The 23009-nt window shown below is 39.4% G+C and overlaps 1 protein-coding gene across 1 annotated transcript in view; it reads right to left on the reverse strand.

Annotated features, from left to right (window-relative positions):
• Nucleotides 1-23009, reverse strand: part of LOC135470393 (histone acetyltransferase KAT6B-like) — a 32925-nt gene that overhangs the window by 5865 nt on the left and 4051 nt on the right. The window contains exons 2-5 of the mRNA XM_064749310.1: nt 10136-10289; nt 7757-7869; nt 6646-6727; nt 1041-1151 (exon numbers count right to left, since the gene is read on the reverse strand). Of these exons, the coding sequence (XP_064605380.1) occupies nt 1041-1151; nt 6646-6727; nt 7757-7869; nt 10136-10289 (460 nt within the window). The remainder of the gene's footprint in view (nt 1-1040; nt 1152-6645; nt 6728-7756; nt 7870-10135; nt 10290-23009) is intronic.

Below are 23009 nucleotides of genomic sequence, written 5' to 3' on the forward strand. Positions count from 1 at the left end.
CGCTCAAACACACAGTATCACAGTCACGCTCAAACACACAGTGTCACAGTCACGCTCAAACACACAGTATCAGTCACGCTCAAACACACAGTATCACAGTCACGCTCAAACACACAGTATCACAGTCACGCTCAAACACAGTATCACAGTCACGCTCAAACACACAGTATCAGTCACACTCAAACACACAGTATCACAGTCACATTCAAACACAAAGTATCACAGTCACGCTCAAATACACAGTATCACAGTCACGCTCAAACCATTAACCCTTAGACGTTCATTTATCTGACTGGTGTTTTACGCCGTACTCAAGAATATTTCACTTACACAACAGTGGCCAGTATTATGGTAAGAGGAAACCGGGCAGATCCCAGGGGAAACCCATGACCATTCACAGGTTGCTGTAAGACCTTCCCACATACAGCTGCAGAGGAAGCCAGCATGAGCTCTCAGACAGTTATTAAACTCAAATGTTTTCACTCAAATGATGTGGTACTCAATAACATCATGGTCGCCAACTGTAATATGCCCTGTGAGTTAGGTCTCAAATGTTCAGACTACCAGCCCCAGCAAAAATATTCTGGCCTGGAGATCACAAAGACATCTTAGACCTTCAAAACACTTTAAACTAGTTATTTCTTATGTAACAAGGTCAAAATATTGCTTCACAATGTAAATTCTGGGTAAATTATTGTAACACAAATTTCTGCTAAAATAACGGGAAGGAACATACCAAGTCTAATGATAGTTATAAACATAAACACATTGATTTAAAAATTTGGGCTCTTGGGAAAAAAGCAGAATTATTTTGTCAATGTACATAAGGCTAAATTAAATATAAGACAATTTTGTTGTTTGACATATTTGTAGGAACAGATAAATCAGGCATGATTTCCACGTAGCGGTTTTCTGGCAGTGGTTCTGTCACCAATTATTTTGCTACACAGCAAAACTTCTTCTACACGGCACAAAAGGGTTTAAATACACATTACTGAACAGAGAGATAACTGCACACTACCACAAAACTGGAACCTTACCTATCTGTTTGCCAGTAGACTCAGGCGATGTCCCCTCTTCCATTGCATCAGGCGAGTGAAGGATGCTGTCAGCCACTCCCTCCAACACACACTCAGCACATACCCATTTGCCTGAAAACAGAAAAAATATGTCAGGAAACACTGAAAGTGAACGGCGGTGCATTTAGGGACAGCCCCCATAAATCATCATCATTGGGTTTGGTTAACACGAATACAACGAACAAACACTCAAATGATGGGTGTCAAGTTCGTTTGTTTTTTTTGCTGGCAGCTGATTATTGGAAATAGTCGAGGAGGGGGTAGGCATGGCGAAAGTAGTCCTGCTAACACAGCAGGGAATGTCAACTACACCAATGACATGCTTCACTGATTAGAAGTGTCAGGATACCATCTAGCCCCGAGACCTCGGTTTAAGGGTGGCTTATATGTACCGATACACGGGGACTGCTGGCCACCCTTAGCCCGAGAGTTATGTGGAACCGATTCTGGTATAATGCTTACAAAGAACTACCTCCCCATTCAATTCCACTGCATGTGCTTTAGATTCGTCCTGAGTACACATAAAGTACGGCAATTCTGAAAAGCTGGAATATTTATGCACATTTTGCCACAATTGCTATTTGCCTTTACATCACCATACTCCTGTAAATTTAAGCTGAAGTCGAAAACAGGCTCACATTTAGCAGGTCGCCATGCGCTACCATGTTTTTAAAATCTTGGTCTGCGAGGCGCGCAAATGTAGTGGTGGTTGACTGTGAAATTGAATTGAATGGATGCCCAAGATAGCGCACCTACCCCCACCTTTTTCACTGCAAACTTAATTTGACAATTCCAACAAACTGTGGTGTCCGTCATTCTGTTCCATAGCCTTCGGTCAAGTGCAAATTTGTGTCTCTGCAGTCAGAAGGCTTTAAAAACTGACTGTTAAAACTGACAGCCAGCTGATCAAAACATAGTGACATCGAGAAGGTCAACCACACATGCGAGACGAGAAACAACCTGATTTATTAGGTCACTATGTCAATATGGCATGTGAGCATAAGGCACAATTGTGAATTATCTTCAATTTACTGGTCGCAACAGCTACAGAATGTAGAAAAAATTGCAGAGGAACAGAGAATGTCTTGGTGAAGATACTTTACTGGAGGTTTGCCAGATTAATGCATGGATTGGTTCATTTTGCACGCTTTTTTTGTTGTGCGGAGTTTCTCCACCGTTCTTATATACCAATATTTTAACCCGGAAGACTCCTTGGCTGTGTCCAAAAGCCCTGTCCACACATTCCAATGTGTTGAGCTGCATTTTTAACCAAACTTTCAATAAATTGGAGAGAAATCTCCACCTTTCTCTCCAATGCATGAGACACACTGACGTGCAACCGGAAGAATAGTGTGGTGGGTTTATCGGCTGTACTTATTGCCATGGCCATACTCCTGTATCAATCAAACTATATCATCATGAGACCAGTTTCTCTCTTTCGCCTTTGGTGCAGCCATTTTGCCCAGGTCACGTGCCTTAAGACAGTCACCTTATTTCTACAAGCTCTCTGATTGGCTACATGCACTCAACTTGATGGCACAAAGTACACTAGCACATTTCCAATTCAACAATGTTGGACAGTGTTGAGAGCTGTTCAGCGGAGCTGAAGAACCTTTCCAGACTACTCAACACAGTTCAACTTGTTGACTGAACTTCGATTTGACTCTTGTTGAGCCAACAAAACTTGAGTTATGTTGGGTAGTCTGGGTGGGGGTTAACCCATATAAAAAGATCATAGCTGAAACCGTAAACAACGTTGGCTCAGCTGACAAAGTTCAAGTGGTTGGATCTAAACCTTACAGACCCTTTTACAGACATGAGGTCCAGTGTGAACTATAGATGAGGTGTCTATGGGGTGTACTCCTCATGTACACCTTATTGTGAGGTATAGATGCATGGGGTGTACACCCTATCTATATTATCTGAGGTGTACTGTACCTCAAAAACACCAGGCATATACCTATACCTCTGATGTACCTCACAAACTTGGAAAAAAAATCAACACTTAAATGTACCTCAGGTGCACCTTAGAAACTTTGAAAGTTAAAAACAAAAGTATGATGTCCCTAAGTTACACCTTAGAAACTTTAACAGTTTTGAGCGATTTTTGAATTATGTACCTCAAATACACCTCAGGAACTTTGAAAAAAATCAACACTTAGATGATGTACCTCAGGTACACCTTATCAACTTTGAAAGTTAAAAAAGTAAATGATGTATACGAGGTACACTTTAGAAACTTTGAGAGTTTTTGATTATAATTTAGTGGTCATGTGCCTCAGTTACACCTTAGCCACTTCTTTAAAGTTTTAAAACAAGAGATTAGATTTACATTTTACTTCAGACAAAATAGTGAGTACAAAACTGCAAATATTTTTGCGTAATAGAAAAATCTTTACCAAACAAATATAAGCCTTTGTATCACCCTATAATGACTTGCCATTCAATGTGCAAATATTGACCAATCACAGAGCATACATACATTTGCCCCTAATTATTCCAAGATGGCTACCCTGAACAAGATGCATACATATTCCAGGCTGTGGAAAAACAACCCATTTATGCAGATTGATGCTTCCGAGGACAGAATTTGTAACATGTTTGGGCACCTGAACAGTTCTGGAGGGCATAGAAATGGAGTAGCACAAAATTTTGATCAAGCAGCTAGAAAGCCTCATGTAAATGTATATCACTGTTGTTGTTATAAGTCAGCTGAGATTTACAGGTACTGTAAACAAAGAACAGCATGCACTTACAAACTTACTTAAATTTATCTATAATTCATACAGCCAATATTTAAGTGTTTTGAGCCTGTTTTCCACAAAAATAAAAGTGAAACCAACATACATCCACCTTGCCTATAAGAATGTATCTCAGTGATACCTCGGGCATCATATATTTACCAAATATTTACATGGTACACTTCCACTGAAGTGTACTCTGGGTGAACTTGAGGTACTAATTTGCATAAATGGCAGTATCTCAGATACACCTCAAGCATAGCTTAGGCAGTACCTCAGACACACCTCAAGTATCCCAAAGACACACCTCAGTTCAGGAATGCTACACCCCAATGGTACACCAAAGATGTACCTCAAGTATACCTGTAGTCCACCTTATAAGGGTAAGGGAACGGAAAAGACTGAAGGTCTGATTCCCAGATTCCCCACCAGAGCTTGCTTGAAATCTGTGTTGAGGGAAAATGTAAGCATACCTGTCATCCACCACGCACAAGCTACATACATTTCATGTGGCACCTGCATCTCTGTTACACGAGGTTCTGGACGGTATTCCTCAATTCCCGAGACAACATGACAGTATGTGCTAATTATTGCAGTAAATTTAGAATTGGGGAGAATTGCATAATCCAAATGTGTGTCTATATTATACACTAGTTACGAAAATGTATGTTCGAAGATTCAAACTATGCAGATTAACGTGGCATGTCATTTCCAGTAAATACATGACGTTTGCTCCCAACCCGCGGAAGCCTGACTCAATTCTGTCAGGCTTAGACTGAACTGAACTAGGCCTATCTCCTTAAAAAACTTTTCAGTTGAATCACATATATATATATATCATATCATATACATCAGACTACATAACAATCAACTGATACAGGTATTTACTTTAGAAATTATTAGCAGATAACAAATATATAACATAACCCATGATCAAAATATTATTCAAAAATTCAACCAAAGGCTGGAAGTTGACAGCTTGTTTGTATCCAGCGTAGATTTTTAAGTAGCTTTTAGTGATCATGCACGCCGCCGGAAGGCCTACTTATGTTTGTGAATGAAGAACTGCCTACTGTGAAATACTGAAACATGCATATTTCGTTTTACCAAGATTTGCATAAGACACCTGGTTATATCTTTAATCTGACAATGAAAACTTTCAATCAACGGAAAGCGGGGCTTCATCAGCAGGATTCCACAACATCTGCATGACGACCCGGCCATATCTTGAGTCAATGGACTGGATTTTAGGTCAAATTAAATGATTTACATATTCTTTATTAGATCTCAAGCACATGCAGATTTGCTCAAATTTACATAAACACCCATTGCACAATATAGCTGTCAGCAACTAACATCAGCTAGTACGAAACCTGATGTGCTACAACAGGACCTGGTATGATTCGGCACATGTGTACATCATAGTTTCTGACATGTATGTCCAACGAAATGGTCTATATACTGGGTATTGGTGGACTCGGTAGTATCGTGAAACCATGTAAGTGCGAAACTTGAGCTTTCTTGGGAAAGGTTTGAAGAGTGGAGCCACTGTTATTGGTGTTTCCTTGGATTTGCTTCTAGTGTAGACTTGCACTGAAAGCCTCTTTACCGATCGACTGTGTACACAACGATCTTTAAACGTATCACTATGCAGTTGCAGACCGATAGGGGGATTCATCTGATTTCTTCAGCATCCTGGTCAGTCAGGCTCAATGTGTGTATCTGAGGTCACCAGTATGTCTACTAGACTTGCTGTAATCAAGACTACAGGCTTCTGTACACACAAGTGCCATCCATTCAGTGATTTCCATCAAGAAATGATAGTAAAGAAAGGTGGCTGTCACCATCTCCTTAGCTGTGTCATACATACTTAAAGTGTTTGTTTGTTTACCTGATTGGAGTTTTACGCCAGACTCATGAATATTTATACTAAAAGTAGGTCAACCCATCAAAATTTAAGATACATTTGAACTATATTTTACATTTATGTTGTACAGAGTAACAAATACTCAGTGGCCACACCCCCAGCACCTTTATAAGCAGCCTTTAAAACAACAGAGAGCGCTTGACCAAATGTGTATAAGCAAATGATAAAATATGCATTTTTATTGTATTGTGATGTGTCATAACCGACTCGACGTGGTCCATTTTACACCATCAGGCACGATAAAGTTATTTCCAAAACTGGACAACACAGCTGCTGCTGCTGCTGATGATGACATGCAAACCCTGGTTTGCCTTTTATACCCTTAAGAGAGTCGGGTAAGAGTGACACGACGTTGTGTTGCTCTAAATGACGGCATATGCCATGGCCAAACATCAGAACTTGATTTATAGTCACCAAAATGGCATTCAGCAATTAAATCTCTTTCTACCCCCTTTTCCGAAATGGTTAATTATATTATTTGTTGTGTATTTGTTGTTAATTTATTTGAGGTCTTTTGTTTCAAGCAAACAGTTAGCTACAGGGTGTTTCTGTAGAACAAAACAAACGCTGACAGTTCATGATGCTTTGGGACAAATATGCTCAGCACATCTGTGTTATAGATAGAACACAGACCATACTGACTGGGTGACACACCTGTACTTATTACTGTATTTCACTGCTAAAAAGTTTTTACCTTTTTTAAGAGACACATTTTACTTCATTCTGATTGCTTCATCCACCTAAATTTCATGGCTACTTTTTTTATATGGTTTTATCAGAAAAGCTTAACATTTTAACAGGCATCGAAAGAAACATTTTTAGGCCTTTGTGTCTTTCCGAAAGTACGTTTTTACATGTCAGAATTTAGATGACATACAGCATGCACCCGTGAACCCACCTTGAGGCTTTTCTGTCACCATTGGGTTGTGACAGGTCATGTGGTAGCCTTTGTCACATGCGTCACAAAACAGCATGGCATCCTGAGAAGAACAATAACAGTGACAGTTAATATCATCCAAGCAAGCTTCTAACATTTACAAATTCTCTTTGGCAAATACACTTTTACACTAAATCTACACATACTCCCCCAGCAAGTTTTAAAAGTAACTGAACAGTTTCTACCTAAATTATCCAAATTCCATCTTTGCTTTGGGAAGTTAAGGAAATCACATAACAAAATACACTGTAATACAAAGTTGGTTAATAATTATTAACTGTCAACAATTTTAGATACACTGTTCTATTCACTTATTCATTTTTAAACCATCTACTCACTGCTCTAAATAGTCTATCCAAATGATGTAAACTGCAGCAATGATCAACAATTTCCACTTTTAAACTAGTAGGTCAGGTCTTATTCCACAAAACCATTCTCACTTTTCAAAATTTGAAAGCTGATCACAATACTTAGTTTTTGGCACCGAAAGTTAAAATTTTGACACACGGAAGTAGTCAAAGTTCAATTTGTTTGATTTAAAAACATCCTTCAAAATCGTATGTAAAATTTTGACTTCAGTCTGAAAGGGCTTTGTGGAATTTACACACACAAATTTTCAACTTCTTTCCCAATAATACAAACTTAAAGGAAGAAATCATATAATGTCATAATGCAGAATGCATATACATGTCACAAAACAAGAAAAAAATCGAAGTTGCACCTGGTATTTCAATATTTCGACAAATATTTTAGTTGTAAATTATAATTGAAACAATATACAAGCTGTTTGTATCACTTACCACAAATATCACTTATTTTGAAGTTTTGAAACATCAAATAGATGCCTGACTAATGTATTTTTTTAGTATATACACATACATGTATATCTTTATGCATTATGCTAAGCTTATTGGTTGATTAACAATATATAAATGCATACATGTATTACATCTCTGGTTGCCTTTCTTGTACACTGCATGCTTCACCAGTCGCAGAATAATTCATTATTCATATTTACAACTACTCCATGAATACAAAGAGTGAAGACTACCAGGAGACTACTAATACTTACAGCATCTCCCGAGTCGTCACAAATGTAGCACGTTTTACAGTCTATGCACTGCCAGGGAGACTTACGGGCTCGCTTAGCCAGTTCCTCTGAGTACTCCATGCAGGAAGGATGAGCTGTGGGAGAGATAACGTTTACATCACAATACAAACATCACTAATAATACTTATTGATTTATTTATCTGATTGTTGTTCTGTGCCAAAGTCAAAAACTTCCCACCTATACAATGGAAGTCAGTTTTGTGGGTGGAGGAAGCAATGTAAATCAATGACGCTGAGTTACTGACAAACTTTTTCCTGTGTGATATTTGCACCAAATGCCACCCCATACTGTACAACAGAAGACAATTAACCAGTCTTTGAGCAAGATAAAACCCATGGAGAGATGGATTAGCAGAGTTAATCACTCCCAGTACCCACTGGCAAAAATATATTGGGGACAGTAACAATGTAACCAAAACCTTGGCATTTTATACATTAACAGCTACATTATCCTGCAAAAAAAAAACAATAAAAAAATGTTCTTTTTGATAACTTTAAATACAAAATACATGTATGCAAACAACATTTATAACAAATTGTGAAAATATAACTATGTAACTGTTTTAGTTGAGAAATGCTGACTTTTTGGGACAAGCAGAAAAAAGTCAAATGTAGCACTGTTAAAGTAGGTTCATAAAAGAGTACAGATTGTAAGTTGAACGCCTAAACTGCTAGAAAGGAGAGTTCTTCCTTGCATTTTTATCATTATTTGCTTCTTGAATTCACTGACTACATCACTACAACTTTGAAAGATGGTTAATGTCTGGTGTTTTCTTTTGTTGTGAACAGAATAACCAGGAAGCTGCTACAGGTGTCTGGGTTACTGAGCTCTATAAACTATAGAACACCACTGCCCCTAAGGGGGTTCTAGAAGGGGGTATACTGTGACCCCTTTGATTTAATTCTTGTTAACATCACACTCAAAACAGTAAAAGAAAAAAACACAAGTAACAGCAAACAAATCACTGCATACACTGAGATGTGAAACAAAATGACTACAATCATGACCACTGTGTTCACATCATTCAAACATTCCATTTCTTCTCAGCTGCCATGGAAACCAGAAATTTCATCAAAATGTGCCCATGCAGTTTAAATAGGAACCTAGTTCATCTGAATATGAACCTACCCTAAATGAGCATAAATTTCGTCCTTGAATAACTTGCCTAACTTTCCTGATTCTGAGAATTCTATTGATTTTAGAAAGGTGTTTTCAGGTTAGCTTCGTACATGGGATTGTAAGTTTCAGCACCAAAAATAATATTTTGTGACATTTATTTGCCTCTAAAAATTTACTTTTGTGGATGAAATTTGGGGTACATATTACCACATGGGGTAGGCCTACATACTAAAAATTAAAAGCTTATCCAAAGTGCTTTAACTTCGAGAGCAATCACTTCCTTAAAACACGCCAGTACCAGCCAAATGCAATGAAAACCATAAATTTGATCCCAACTTATGGCCAGTTTATATCGTACATCATGTTACCCTTGATATGAACCTGTATACCAAATATGAAATCCTTATCTCAGGTGGTTTAGCTTATATTGCAAATACTTCCTTGAAATTTTTTGCACTTCAATATGAACCTGAATAACAAATAAGATTTGATTGGTGTTTTTTATGCCATACTGGTGGGTGGAAACCGCACGCAGCCTGGGGGAAACCCACGACCATCGGCAGTTTGCTGGCAGACCTTCCCGCTTGCGGCCGGAGAGGAAGCTAGCATGAGCTGGAGCTGAACTCACAGCGACCGTATTGGTGAATAACAAATAAGAAAATCTTTATCTGAAGCTGTTTGCCTTATACTGCGATCAAGTCATTCATACAGACATATGGATGGACCGATTGACACCATATGACATTATCCTTTTGGCATGGACTGGATAAAAAAAACAAAATACATCAAAAATGGCACTTTGAGGCCCGGCTGTACAGCCTACAGTCTTCAATGCTTTTACAATGCCCCTGACAGCACAGTTCGTAGAGCGTCCGGTTTGGGAGCGGTAGATTCAGGGGTCAATCCTGGGTTGAGTCACACCTGAGACCTTAAAAGAGGAAGTTGTAACTTCCTCGCTTGGTGTTCAGCATGAAAGGGAAAGTGCAACAACTAGTCGACCCGTATCAGTATAATGGCTCCGGCGGGCCGGGTTACTTGCCTTCGGTGAGCCGTCTCAGTGAAGCAGCACTAGATAAAAGAGCGGTGGAAATCCATCCTGCAACAAGGAGGCACATTACATGCACTCTAAGGATTCCTTCGTCGTCATACAACTGAAAAATTGTTAAGTACAATGTTAAACCCCAAACACGCACTCACTCACTCATTGCTTTTACGCCTACCTTTCGCATTGCAATCTTTACAGATAAGCAGATCTTCATGTTTTCCTCGGCGGTTATGAGCGGCTGTCTGCAGGCAGTAATCACACCGCTCGTCCGTCACAACCTTGGCTACGTCATAAGACTCAAACTCGGGACCAGGGGACTTCTTAATCCTCTGTAACATACATATGTATATATTTATCTGGCTGCAGTACAAAAAGAGCAAAACTCTTCTGGTGCATACCATTATGAACAATTTATCAAACCAAGGTTTCCATTTATGACTGAATTTATTAACCCTAAATGACCTAAAATTCCATCCACAAAAGTGCATTTTTAGAGGCTAAAATACTATTTTTGGTTGTGAAACTTACAATTTTCCAGCAGATTATCATTAGTTTGTTTCAAGCAAACTTCAAACCTAATAAAACTCTCAGAATCAGGAAAATCAGAAAAAATGGGCAAGTTAGTCATGGATGAAATTTGTGGTCTTTTATAGGATATTTATGTGACTAGTGTTTCACCTACTACTCAAGAGACAGTCAGCAATGAAGGGGGAAAAAACTGGGGTAAACCTCCAACCATCGGCAGGTTCCTGGCAGGCCTTCCCAAGTACAATGTCACATAGACATGTACAGGTTTCTCAAGTCTTCTTTAAAACGTGTCTTTACATATAACATGTATATTTAGGATTTAAAGACTGTCACACACACAAATACAGATTATCCAAATAATACCCATGACATCTACACATTATTACTGATTGGCATTCCAGCAAATACATATATACAGCAACAGGTATTTCAAAAACAGAATTATTTTTGTGTTATTGTGTTTGTTTTGTGTTAAACTCTTACTTTTCGTACCTGTATGGAAAAAGGCAAAAGTTACAGTAGGCCTACTGACATGCCCTACCATGCAAACTAGCCGAATTGGTATTTCATGAGTCTCGCAAGTTTTCCAGTTTGGATGAGACAAGGTGGGGGCTCCTGCAAACTAACAGTTAAAATGTGCGAATTTTTGGTAGCTCGATTTGAATATACATCTAGCTTGCATTGTTGGGCCTGCCAGCTTAACGTTAGCAGGTATTGTAAAACTGCATCTTTCAGCTGTGTTAGTTTGCGAAACCCTACCTTATCTCGCCTATATACCTGAGTGAGCTTGTGAGACTTCCTAAATGTCAATTCCACTTTTTAATATTTAAGCTATTCCATGCTTCCATTCCTTTCTCAATCTAAATTTTGCATAGAAAAGGATTAAATCCTATAACCTTACAAAATAAAAGTATATAGCTAACATACAACAATGTTCAACACAAGCCTAAATGCATGCATGACTATAGAATAACATATTTATGGCGTTGTTGTTGTAGTTTACAGTAGGCCTATATTCATATCCATACATAATAAATGGGAAGCAAATGGCCAAAATTATGACGATGTAAAGCATTAAAAAAAGTTATCATGTATATAGTGTCAGTGAAACTATGAAATGACACAGAAATGCCATAAGGCTGCATGTAGCCAATTCTACAACATGTCTACAGTAGCTGAGCCCTACCATAATGCTGCAGTGTAGCTTGGCTATGTGATAGTGCTAGCTATGTTTCTGCTTATAGATGAATTAGTGACCTACAAACCGCCAGCATACACAGTGGTAACACGTTATACACCTTCCCACTAGAGAACTCATGACAGGGGAATTAAGTTATTGGCATTATGAAACTGGCCTACACAAGAATAGCAAGAAAGGAAAAATGCTAGGGAATTTAAAAGAAAAGACATGGACTCAACTAAATGTATATGCAGCACTAATGTATCTCACATGAAGTTTAACCAGCATGCATTGTCATTTTTGTTGTGTTGTATAACTATCAATTTTATTCAACCAGGTGCTGGGTTTTTCTAAAAATCTGAGAACCCAGCTGTTTTAAAACAAAAAAACGGATTAAAAAATTAAATCACAGACATAAAGAGAGTGTCAGAAGAATAGTTCTTGGTGATCAGGTCTGTTTTAAGCCCTCTTTAGAAGTAACTAAGGTTGAACAATTTCCACAATGTGAACCGCAAAGTCCACCGCATGTTTGTGGTACACTGAAGATAGACATATAAATAATGTATATCAGCAAACAGATTCTCACATTTCTCGCACAGACAGACCAAACATATATGTTATATTTATGTAATGAAAGTATTTTCTAATTTATCTCAAATAAGAGAACATGAACGGCCCCCAATAATATGGTCCAAATAACTGACGGGAACTATTAAATGTCACCGATGTCCCAAGCACAGAGCGGTACTACTTATTGTCACTTAGGTTCCAAGCACAGAGGGGTACTACTTACCGTCACGAAGGTCCCAAGCACAGAGGGGTACTACTTATTGTCACTTAGGTTCCAAGCACAGAGGTGTACTACTTATTGTCACGAATGTCCCAAGAGTGAGTGAGTGTGTGAGTGAAAGTTTTAATGTCGCTTTCAACAATATTTCAACACAAATGTCCCAAGCACAGAGGGGTACTACTTATTGTCACTTAGGTTCCAAGCGCAGAGGGGTACTACTTATTGTCACAAAGGTCCCAAGCACAGAGGGGTACTATGTACTGTCACAAAGGCCCCAAGCACGAAGGGGTACTACTTATTGTCACTTAGGTTCCATGCACAGAGGGGTACTACTTACTGTCATGAAGGTCCCAAGCACAGAGGGGTACTACTTATTGTCACTTAGGTTCCAAGCACAGAGGGGTACTACTTATTGTCACAAAGGTCCCAAGCACAGAGGGGTACTACGTACTGTCACAAAGGTCCCAAGCACAGAGGAGTACTACTTAGTGTCACAAAGGTCCCAAGCGCAGAGGGGTACTATGTACTGTCACAAAGGCCCCAAGCACAAAGGGGTACTACTTATTGTCACTTAGGTTCCATGCACAGAGGGGTACTACTTACTGTCATGAAGGTCCCAAGCACAGAGGGGTACTACTTATTGTCACTTAGGTTCCAAGCACAGAGGGGTACTACTTACTGTCACAAAGGCCCCAAGCACGAAGGGATACTACTTATTGTCACTTAGGTTCCAACCACAGAGCGGTACTACTTATTGTCACTTAAATTCCAAGCGCAGAGGGGTACTACTTACTGTCACAAAGGTCCCAAGCACAGAGGGGTACTACTTATTGTCACAAAGGTCCCAAGCACAGAGGGGTACTACGTACTGTCACAAAGGCCCCAAGCACGAAGGGATACTACTTATTGTCACTTAAATTCCAAGCGCAGAGGGGTACTACTTATTGTCACAAAGGTCCCAAGCACAGAGGGGTACTACTTATTGTCACAAAGGTCCCAAGCACAGAGGGGTACTACGTACTGTCACAAAGGCCCCAAGCACGAAGGGATACTACTTATTGTCACTTAAATTCCAAGCGCAGAGGGGTACTACTTATTGCCACAAAGGTCCCAAGCACAGAGGGGTACTACTTATTGTCACAAAGGTTCCAAGCACAGAGGGGTACTACTTATTGTCACTTAAATTCCAAGCGCAGAGGGGTACTACTTATTGTCACAAAGGTCCCAAGCACAAAGGGGTACTACTTATTGTCACAAAGGTCCCAAGCACAGAGGGGTACTTCTTATTGTCACTTAAATTCCAAGCGCAGAGGGGTACTACTTATTGTCACAAAGGTCCCAAGCACAGAGGGGTACTACTTATTGTCACAAAGGTCCCAAGCACAGAGGGGTACTTCTTATTGTCACTTAAATTCCAAGCGCAGAGGGGTACTACTTAGTGTCACAAAGGTCCCAAGCACAGAGGGGTACTACTTATTGTCACAAAGGTCCCAAGCACATAGGGGTACTACTTATTGTCACAAAGGTCCCAACCACACAGGGGTACTACTTATTGTCACTTAGGTTCCGAGCACAGAGGGGTACTACTTATTGCCACGAAGGTCCCAACCACACAGGGGTACTACTTATTGTCACTTAGGTTCCGAGCACAGAGGGGTACTACTTACTGTCACGAAGGTCCCAAACACAGAGGGGTACTCCTTATTGTCACTTAGGTTCCAAGCACAGAGGGGTACTACTTACTGTCACGAATGTCCCAAGCACAGAGAGGTACTACCTATTGTCACTTAGGTCCCAGGCACAGAGGGGTACTATTTATTGTCACTTAGGTTCCAAGCATAATGGAGGTACATGTACAACTAATGGTCACCAATGTCCCAGAAACAGAGAAGGAACTACTTATTGTCACCATGGTTCCAAGCACAGTGGAGGTATTACTTATTGCCACCAAGGTCACAAGCACAGAGGCTGTACTACTTATTTTGTGACTTAGGTCCTAATATACACAGAGAGGTACTACTTACTGTCACCAAGGTCAGACGTGCTGAGGTGGACTGAGTCACCCAAGTACACCAAGGTCACAAGCGCAAAGATTCCAAGTACAGAGGAAGTAATGCTTATTGTCACCACGGTCACAAACACAGAGGAAGTAATGCTTATTGTCACCAAGGTCACAAACACAGAGGAAGTAATGCTTATTGTCACCAAGGTCACAAACACAGAGGAAGTACTGCTAATTGTCACCAAGGTCACAAGCACAAAGGCACTACTCATGGTCACCAAGATTCCAAGTACAGAGGAAGTAATGCTTATTGTCACCAAGGTCACAAACACAGAGGAAATAATGCTTATTGTCACCAAGGTCACAAACACAGAGGAAATAATGCTTATTATCACCAAGGTCACAAACACAGAGGTGATATTTATTGTCGCCAAGGTTACAAGCACTCGGAAGGCTCTACTTTTGTGGTCAAGGTCCCACTCAGAGTGGCGGCACTCAGTCACCAAGGACCCAAGGACAGAGGCAGCACTACTTACTGTCACCAATGTCCCAACCACAGAGGAGGTACATGTACTACGTACTGTCATCAAGGTTCAATTCAGAGAGGAGGTACATATACTACATATTGTTACCAAGGACCCAAGCACAGAGGGGGCACTGCCTACGGTCACCAATGTCCCAATCACGGAAGAGGTACATGTACTACATATTGTCACCAAGGTCCCAATCACAGAGGAGGTACATGTACTACATGTTCTCACCACGGTCCCAAGCACAACAGAGGTACATGTACTACATGTTCTCACCAAGGTCCCAAGCACAGAAGAGGTACATGTACTGCACAGTCACAAAGGTCCCAATCACAGAGGAGGTACATGTACTACATATTCTCACCAAGGTCCCAATCACAGAGGAATCACTACTTGCAGTCACCAATGTCCCAATTACACAGGAGGTACATATACTACATATTGTCCCTAAGGTCCCAATCACAGAGGCAGCATTACTTACGGTCACCAAGGTCTCACAGACAAGGTATATGTACTATGTACTATTGTCACCAATCACAGAGGAGGTACATGTACTACATATTCTCACCAAGGTCCCAAGCACAAAGGCAGCACTACTCACTCCAGAAGTTCAAAGCTGGCATCTAGGCCATTTACAAAATGGTCTATAATTTGCATAAATTTTGACCAATAACACTGTAGTAATGATATGACATAAATCTAACCAAAATGCATCACTTACATTGGCGGTTGCCATGGTTACCAAAACTATCCTAATTTTTCCCTGATTTACACAAAATGACACAAATTAGCCAACCAAATATATCTCCAATGGAAAGGGGACTTCTGTGAGTATCTGGTATAATGTGTCGACAGAAAATTTAATCCTGTTTGCATTTTTTAAAATTCAATTAAATATAAAAATTTTAGCAAATTTTTAATACGGTGGTTTTGAAATTTCCTTAGTTATTATCTTCTTGATTATTCTCATTATCAACTGATCATTTTATAATGCTTAACAATTCTCTAATGGTATGCAGAAGGTAAAAGTATAATTATTTTGTATTCTGCTCGGCAAAATTGAAAGAAAATGGACATGTACTTCCCTTTGTGGTGACAATTACATGCACAAGTTACTTCCCTTGAATCATACACTTTGATATATGGCTGCTACTAAGTGCAGCATTGTGCTTTCTTCTATAATTGATGTATGAAATCACTGTGTTCCATCCACTAAAAATAATTAAGCAAATCCATTTAATCCCATATGCTGCATATTCCGCAAGCCTAAATATGAATTATCATAAACTGTGAATATCGTTGTTGTTTCAATGAAATGATGATCACGTTCAAAGACTACACATTGTCACCAAAGGTCCCAGGGTCCTAATTGGGAAGTGCGATTATTGCAGAGTAACGATTTACTTACAATTTAACAAGGTACACCTTTAGTTTTTGATTTAATGACTCACAACAGCAGCGGGGACATTGTCACCAAAGGTCCCAGGGTCCCAATTGGGAAGTGCGATTATTGCAGAGTAATGATTTACTTACAATTTAACAAGGTACACCTTTAGTTTTTGATTTAATGACTCACAACAGCAGCGGGGACATTGTCACCAAAGGTCCCAGGGTCCCAATTGGGAAGTGCGATTATTGCAGAGTAATGATTTACTTACAATTTAACAAGGTACACCTTTAGTTTTTGATTTAATGACTCACAACAGCAGCGGGGACATTGTCACCAAAGGTCCCAGGGTCCCAATTGGGAAGTGCGATTATTGCAGAGTAATGATTTACTTACAATTTAACAAGGTACACCTTTAGTTTTTGATTTAATGACTCACAACAGCAGCGGGGACATTGTCACCAAGGTCCCAGGGTCCTATCTGGGAAGTGCGATTATTGCAGAGTAACGATTTACTTACAATTTAACAACTTACACCTTTAGTTTTTGATTTAATGACTCACAACAGCAGCGGGGATTCCCCGAATCTATAGACACAAGCGACACCTGGTGGCCAGGCCAGCCCCCGTCTAGCTTGAGCTGCTGAAGCACGCTCATCAAGGACCCAAGCACAATGGTGGGACTTTTGTCACCATGGACCCAAACACAGAGGCAATACTACTTATGGTCACCAATGTCCCAATCAGAGGAGGTCCATGCACTACCTACTGCCACCAAGGTCCCAATCGCAGAGGAGGTGCATGTACTACCTACTGTGACCAAGGCCCCAATCACAGAGGATGTATTACCAAATGTCACCAAAGTTCCAATCACAGAGGAGGTATGTGTACTACCTACTGTCACCAAGGCCCAATCACACGGGAGGTACATGTACTACCTACTGTCATCAAGGTCCCTATCACAGAGGACGTGCAACCTATTGTCACCAAGGTCCCAACCACAGAAGAGGTACATGTACTACATATTGTCACCAAGGTCCCAATCACAGAGGCAGCATTACTTGTGGTCACTAATGTCCCAATCACAGAGGAGGTATATGTACTATCTACTGTCACCAAGGTCCCAATCACAGAGGAGGTACATGTACTACCTACTGTAACCAAGGCCCCAATCACAGAGGATGTATTACCAAATGTCACCAAAGTTCCAATCACAGAGGAGGTACGTGTACTACCTACTGTCACCAAGGCCCAATCACACGGGAGGTACATGTACTACCTAATGTCATCAAGGTCCCTATCACAGAGGACGTGCGACCTATTGTCACCAAGGTCCCAACCACAGAAGAGGTACATGTACTACATATTGTCACCAAGGTCCCAATCACAGAGGCAGCATTACTTGTGGTCACTAATGTCCCAATCACAGAGGAGGTATATGTACTATCTACTGTCACCAAGGTCCCAATCACAGAGGAGGTACATGTACTACCTATTGTCACCATGGTCCCAATCACAGAGGAGGTACATGTACTACCTACTGTCACCATGGTCCCAATCACAGAGAAGGTACATGTACTACCTATTGTCATCAATGTCCCTATCACAGAGGATGTACTAGCAATTGTCATCAAAGACCAAGAACAGAGGTGACACTCCTTATTGTCGTCAAGGTCACCATCGCAGAAGAGCTAGGTATATGTACTATTTATTGTCACCAAGATTACAAGAATTGAGGAGGTACTATGTATTGTCCCCAAGTTCACAAACACAGAGATGACACTACTCATGGTCAACAAAGTCACAAGCACAAAGGAGGTATTACTTATGGTCTTTTGGGTTCTAAGCACATAGGCCGTACTACTTCAGCAAGGTCCCAAGCACAAAGGAGGTACTACTTATTGTCACGAAGGTTCTAAGCACAACGGTGGGACCACTTAGTGTCACCCTGATTCCAAGCACAGAGGCTCTACTTATTGTCTCCCAGGTCCCAAGCACAGAGGAGGCACCACTTAGTGTCACCAAGATTCCAAGAACAGGGGATGCTCTACTTATTGTCATGAAGGTTCCAAGCACAATGGTGGGACTACTTAGTGTCACCCTGACTCCAAGCACGGAGGAGGCTCTACTTATTGTCTCCAAGGTCCCAAGCAAAGAGGAGGCACTACTTAGTGTCACCAAGATTCCAAGCACAGAGGAGGCACTACTTATTGTCACCATGGATCCTAGCACAGAGGAGGCACTACTTAGTTTCACCATGATTCCAAGCACAGAGGAAGCACTACTTAGTGTCACCAAGATTCCACGTACACAGGATGCACTACTTATTGTCGCCGTGATTCCAAGCACAGAGGAGGCACTACTCAGTGTCACCATGATTCCTAGCACAGAGGAGGCACTACTCCATGTCACCATGATTCCTACCACAGAGGAGACACTACTTATTGTCTCCAAAATCCCAAGCACACCAGATGCACTACTTAGGTTCACCATGATTCCAAGCACACAGGAGGCACTACTTATTGTCACCGAAGTCCTAAGCAAAAAGAAGGTACCACTTCATCCCCTACTAAATTGTCCCGAATCATTTATTGCATTGGTGTTTTGCCCAAAGAGAAGTTGTGCACAAAATTTCACTCAAATCTGAAAATGCAAACAGCCTTAACAGAGAGATATAACTGTCTACATTAACATATTTTCCTTGAAGGAGATCATAACAAGTTACAATTTGTCATTCCTGAGCTAAGTAGTATGGGTTATGGACACTACAGGAGACCTAAAATATATCAATGGAATTGTTGAAATGATCATCATGCCAAGATAGGTAAAGCACCATCTGGATGTTGTCTAATTACTGGGTAAAAACTATGTCATGTAATGCATTGTTTCTCACTGTTCTACATCTGTGCGTTGAAACAGACATTGCATACAAGCCGTCAATCAGAATGGACGTTGCCCATCAATAATCGCAAGGCCAATTCCCAAAACTCTTGAGCTGAGTTACATCAAAATGGATTCTTCGCCAAAAAGGTCAATATTTCAGCTGTGAACAGCCATGACTGTCAACAACAGGATCACAAAAATGAAAATTTGGCATTTAGGGATATGGTCTACTTCCCCCTTAGTAAAAATAATGATCTCAAATCCGTGAACAGTCGTGCAGTACTAGTATAGTATAGTATATACATTTTAGTTTTATCAACATGAAGGGAATAATCTTGCAATGAGGTGCATACCAGCCTGTAGATTTTGCCTGAGCTTTTCAAACCCATTCATATACAACTGTGAAAACAATTTGGTTGGAAATGTACTGTACAATTGACAAATTTTTACACATGGATTGTAAAGCGTTCATTCTACATCTCATTAGGGCTGTTTTCTTACGGAAATGGTGTGAATACTAAATAGGCTTATTTAATGTCTATTTTGCACAGATGTCTTTACATTCTTGTAGAATTAGACCCCTACTCATATCCAAGGGGTTTACAACCCGTATAGCATGGAAGTGTGTTACACTGTATGCAAATTTTTGTTTAAATAATCACATGTTAAAAAGTGCTGAAAATAAAACAAAGACATGAAAACAACACTAATTATACAGTGTGGATGGATACATGGAGGTCTATGTAGCTGCATGTCTAGCCCTATTCTCCTGTTTAACATCTAGCAAGAAAACTTTAAAATATGTTACAATATAAACTGCTGCTTCTTGCTGTAAGACAATTCCCTATAAGTTAACAAAACTATGAAGGTATTAAATATAACCTACAGAAAGAAAAAATCAAAAAGCAAAAATGTGTAACAGCCAAAATGACAATCTTTCCATATGTATGTTTAATTGTGCAGATTGAAATCCAATTCTCTGACGAAAGAGGGGTTCAGTGAACAGACTACATGGCATCTGGTTTTATGCATAAAGCATTTCCATGCTGTCAGGCTACAGTCAGCTAAATGTTTGTTTCTCATCACCCTCTCACTTATAATATTTCTGGTAAAATAATTTCACTGGCATTTTCAAAACAAAATTTTCTTGAAATTCACTTAACTTTGCTAAGACAAATTAACAGTTTGTAATTATCACACTCTGCATCTATTTTAATAAAACTAAGAATAAGTTAAGATTCAAAGACAAAACTTGCTACTAGATTTAAAAACTCTGACCTACCATAAGTACATGTACATTTAAATAATTCCCCACTCAGAGAGAAAAAACAAAAACTGCCCTGAAGAGGTGCATGGGATTATCAGTCGATGTTGTACTTGAAAAGGTTCACTGGCAAAGACAATCCCATGATAATTCCAAAGAGGAGTATGATGTAACACACCAATCAAATAAATAAAAAAAAATCAAAGATTGTTTTTAACAATGAGGTTTTTTCTTGATTTGATTTTGGAAACAAAAGTACATTGGTTGGATTGGCCAGTTTAAAGGCATCGCAAAAAGTATAATTTTATCAGTCAACAGCAGTTGGGTAGCCAGAAATGTGAAAGAGGGTGTCCATACATCCCCTTTTGGGACTATTTTGTTCATGCAGGGAGTCCAGATTTCATTTTCGTCTATTAGTATTTCTCCCAGTGCAAAGTACTGAAAACATGGTGTCCAAATAGCACCAGTTCTCTATTTCACCCGTCCCATTAACTGACTAACCCTATAGTCAAAACAGAATAATGCCTTCAGAGTAGGCTTGAACAAACACCTTGCAAGCATAAAAAAAATTTTAATATATAATTATTAATTATAATAATTATAATTGTTATTATACAACATATTATTATATTTATAACCATGTAAATTAATGCAAATTTTATGACCACAAAATTTCGGTTTATGCCATACTTGTCCTCTTATCAAATCCGTTTCTTAATTTTACTCCTGGAATTTATAAATAATGGAATAAAGGAACTAATAATCTACACGGCTTTCCTGAATTATGAACAATTCATGGGAGCATCAATGGCATCTTTGATCACATTTGTTTTCTTTTAAATGAAAAGGCAACAAATTATATAACGGTTACCTGCGTTATTTCAGAAGATGGATGGAAACATAACTGAACTTAATAATGAACTTGTAATCTGGAATTCTTATGAGTCCATAGGGTATGTGCCACAACGCATAAACCGGAAACACAATGTCACTTCATTCATACCATATGCAGTCAACAGAAAAAGCTGTGTGCTTTGGATATAGAGATAACTGGCGCTGGACTGGTTAAAACTGATAACATTGCAATGCTTTCCATTTTTTCACTGGGCATGGTTTTGCGTATTTTGAACTGTGATATCTTGTTCATGGAACATCACAAAATGCATAACACATTCTTTTTACTGTGGTATTTTTTTTATTATACCACAGTAAATTACCAAATATATTGCCCCCAAAATGAGCAGTTCTCGAGGCAAATTAATGTCATAAAATATTACTTCTGGTGCTGAAACCTATATTTTTCCACAAGAAAATCCTCCTACCTTCCAAACAAACTCAAAACACCTTTCAAGTATCAACAGAGTTCTCAGGATGAGGCCAAATCTGTACCTTAGTCAGGGGTGACATTTTAGGTCATTCATGGCGTATGTAGTCAAACTTCATCACCACTTTACCCATACATGTATACATGTAATCCAGTGTGGTCCTTTCTTCGGACGAACTGTATAGAACATAGATTTAGCCAGATTTTGAAATCAATTACACTGTTTCGCCTATCTCTCCCATGTTAATCAGATTTGAGTGTCTCATCCTTGTCTTATACCTTAGTCCTATGGTATGGAGACTACCTCAGAACTCGAGCAGCTCAACTAGTAACCAATGATACCATTCTTGACTCACTTATGAGAAACCCAGGAGTTGGGAGAAAACAATAAAGTTACTATGAAAAAATCCCAAGATTTACTGGAAACCAAAGAACTACAAAAATCCAAGAACTGAAAGAAACCAAAGAACAATAAGAAGTCCACAAACTATGGGAAACTCAGGAACTGTGAGAAAGCCAGGAACTTGGAGAAACCAAAGAATTAGGAGAAACCTGTAAACTGAGAAACACAGAAGCTAAGAGGAACTCTGAAACTAAGAGAAATGCAAGTATATGACAAACTTAGGTACTGGGTTCTACTCGTACTTGAAACCCAGGAACTAAAAGAAACCCAGGAGATAAAATACACCCAAGGTATATGAGAAACTCATGAACTATGAGAAAGTCAAACTTGTCAGAGAAACAAGATAAAGAGATCTTGTACAAAACTGGGGATACATTATCCAAAATGGCAAGGAACCTGCAAACAAAATCTTTATAAGAAATAAAACCAATACCCTGAATGAACGTCAACTTGCCCATTTTTCCCCGAAACTTGGAGTTCTACTGATTTTAGAAAGGTGTTTTGAGGTTTGCTTGGCACAAGGGATAATATTCTACTAGAAAATTGTTTCAGCACTAAACTTGATTTTTAGTGACATTTATTTGATTCTAAAAATGTATGTCTGTGGTCAAAATTTTAGGTCACTTAATGTATGTTCAAAATTGCATTGTAAGTTAGCAATGTCATGCAGTCTTTAATCCCCACACCAATTTCATACAAATATAAAGAAAATGGCACTTCACTTCAGATCACAACTGACACTGTATACATGTACCTTTA

Source organism: Liolophura sinensis, chromosome 7 (assembly GCF_032854445.1).
Source record: "Liolophura sinensis isolate JHLJ2023 chromosome 7, CUHK_Ljap_v2, whole genome shotgun sequence".
Lineage (NCBI taxonomy): Eukaryota > Metazoa > Mollusca > Polyplacophora > Chitonida > Chitonidae > Liolophura > Liolophura sinensis.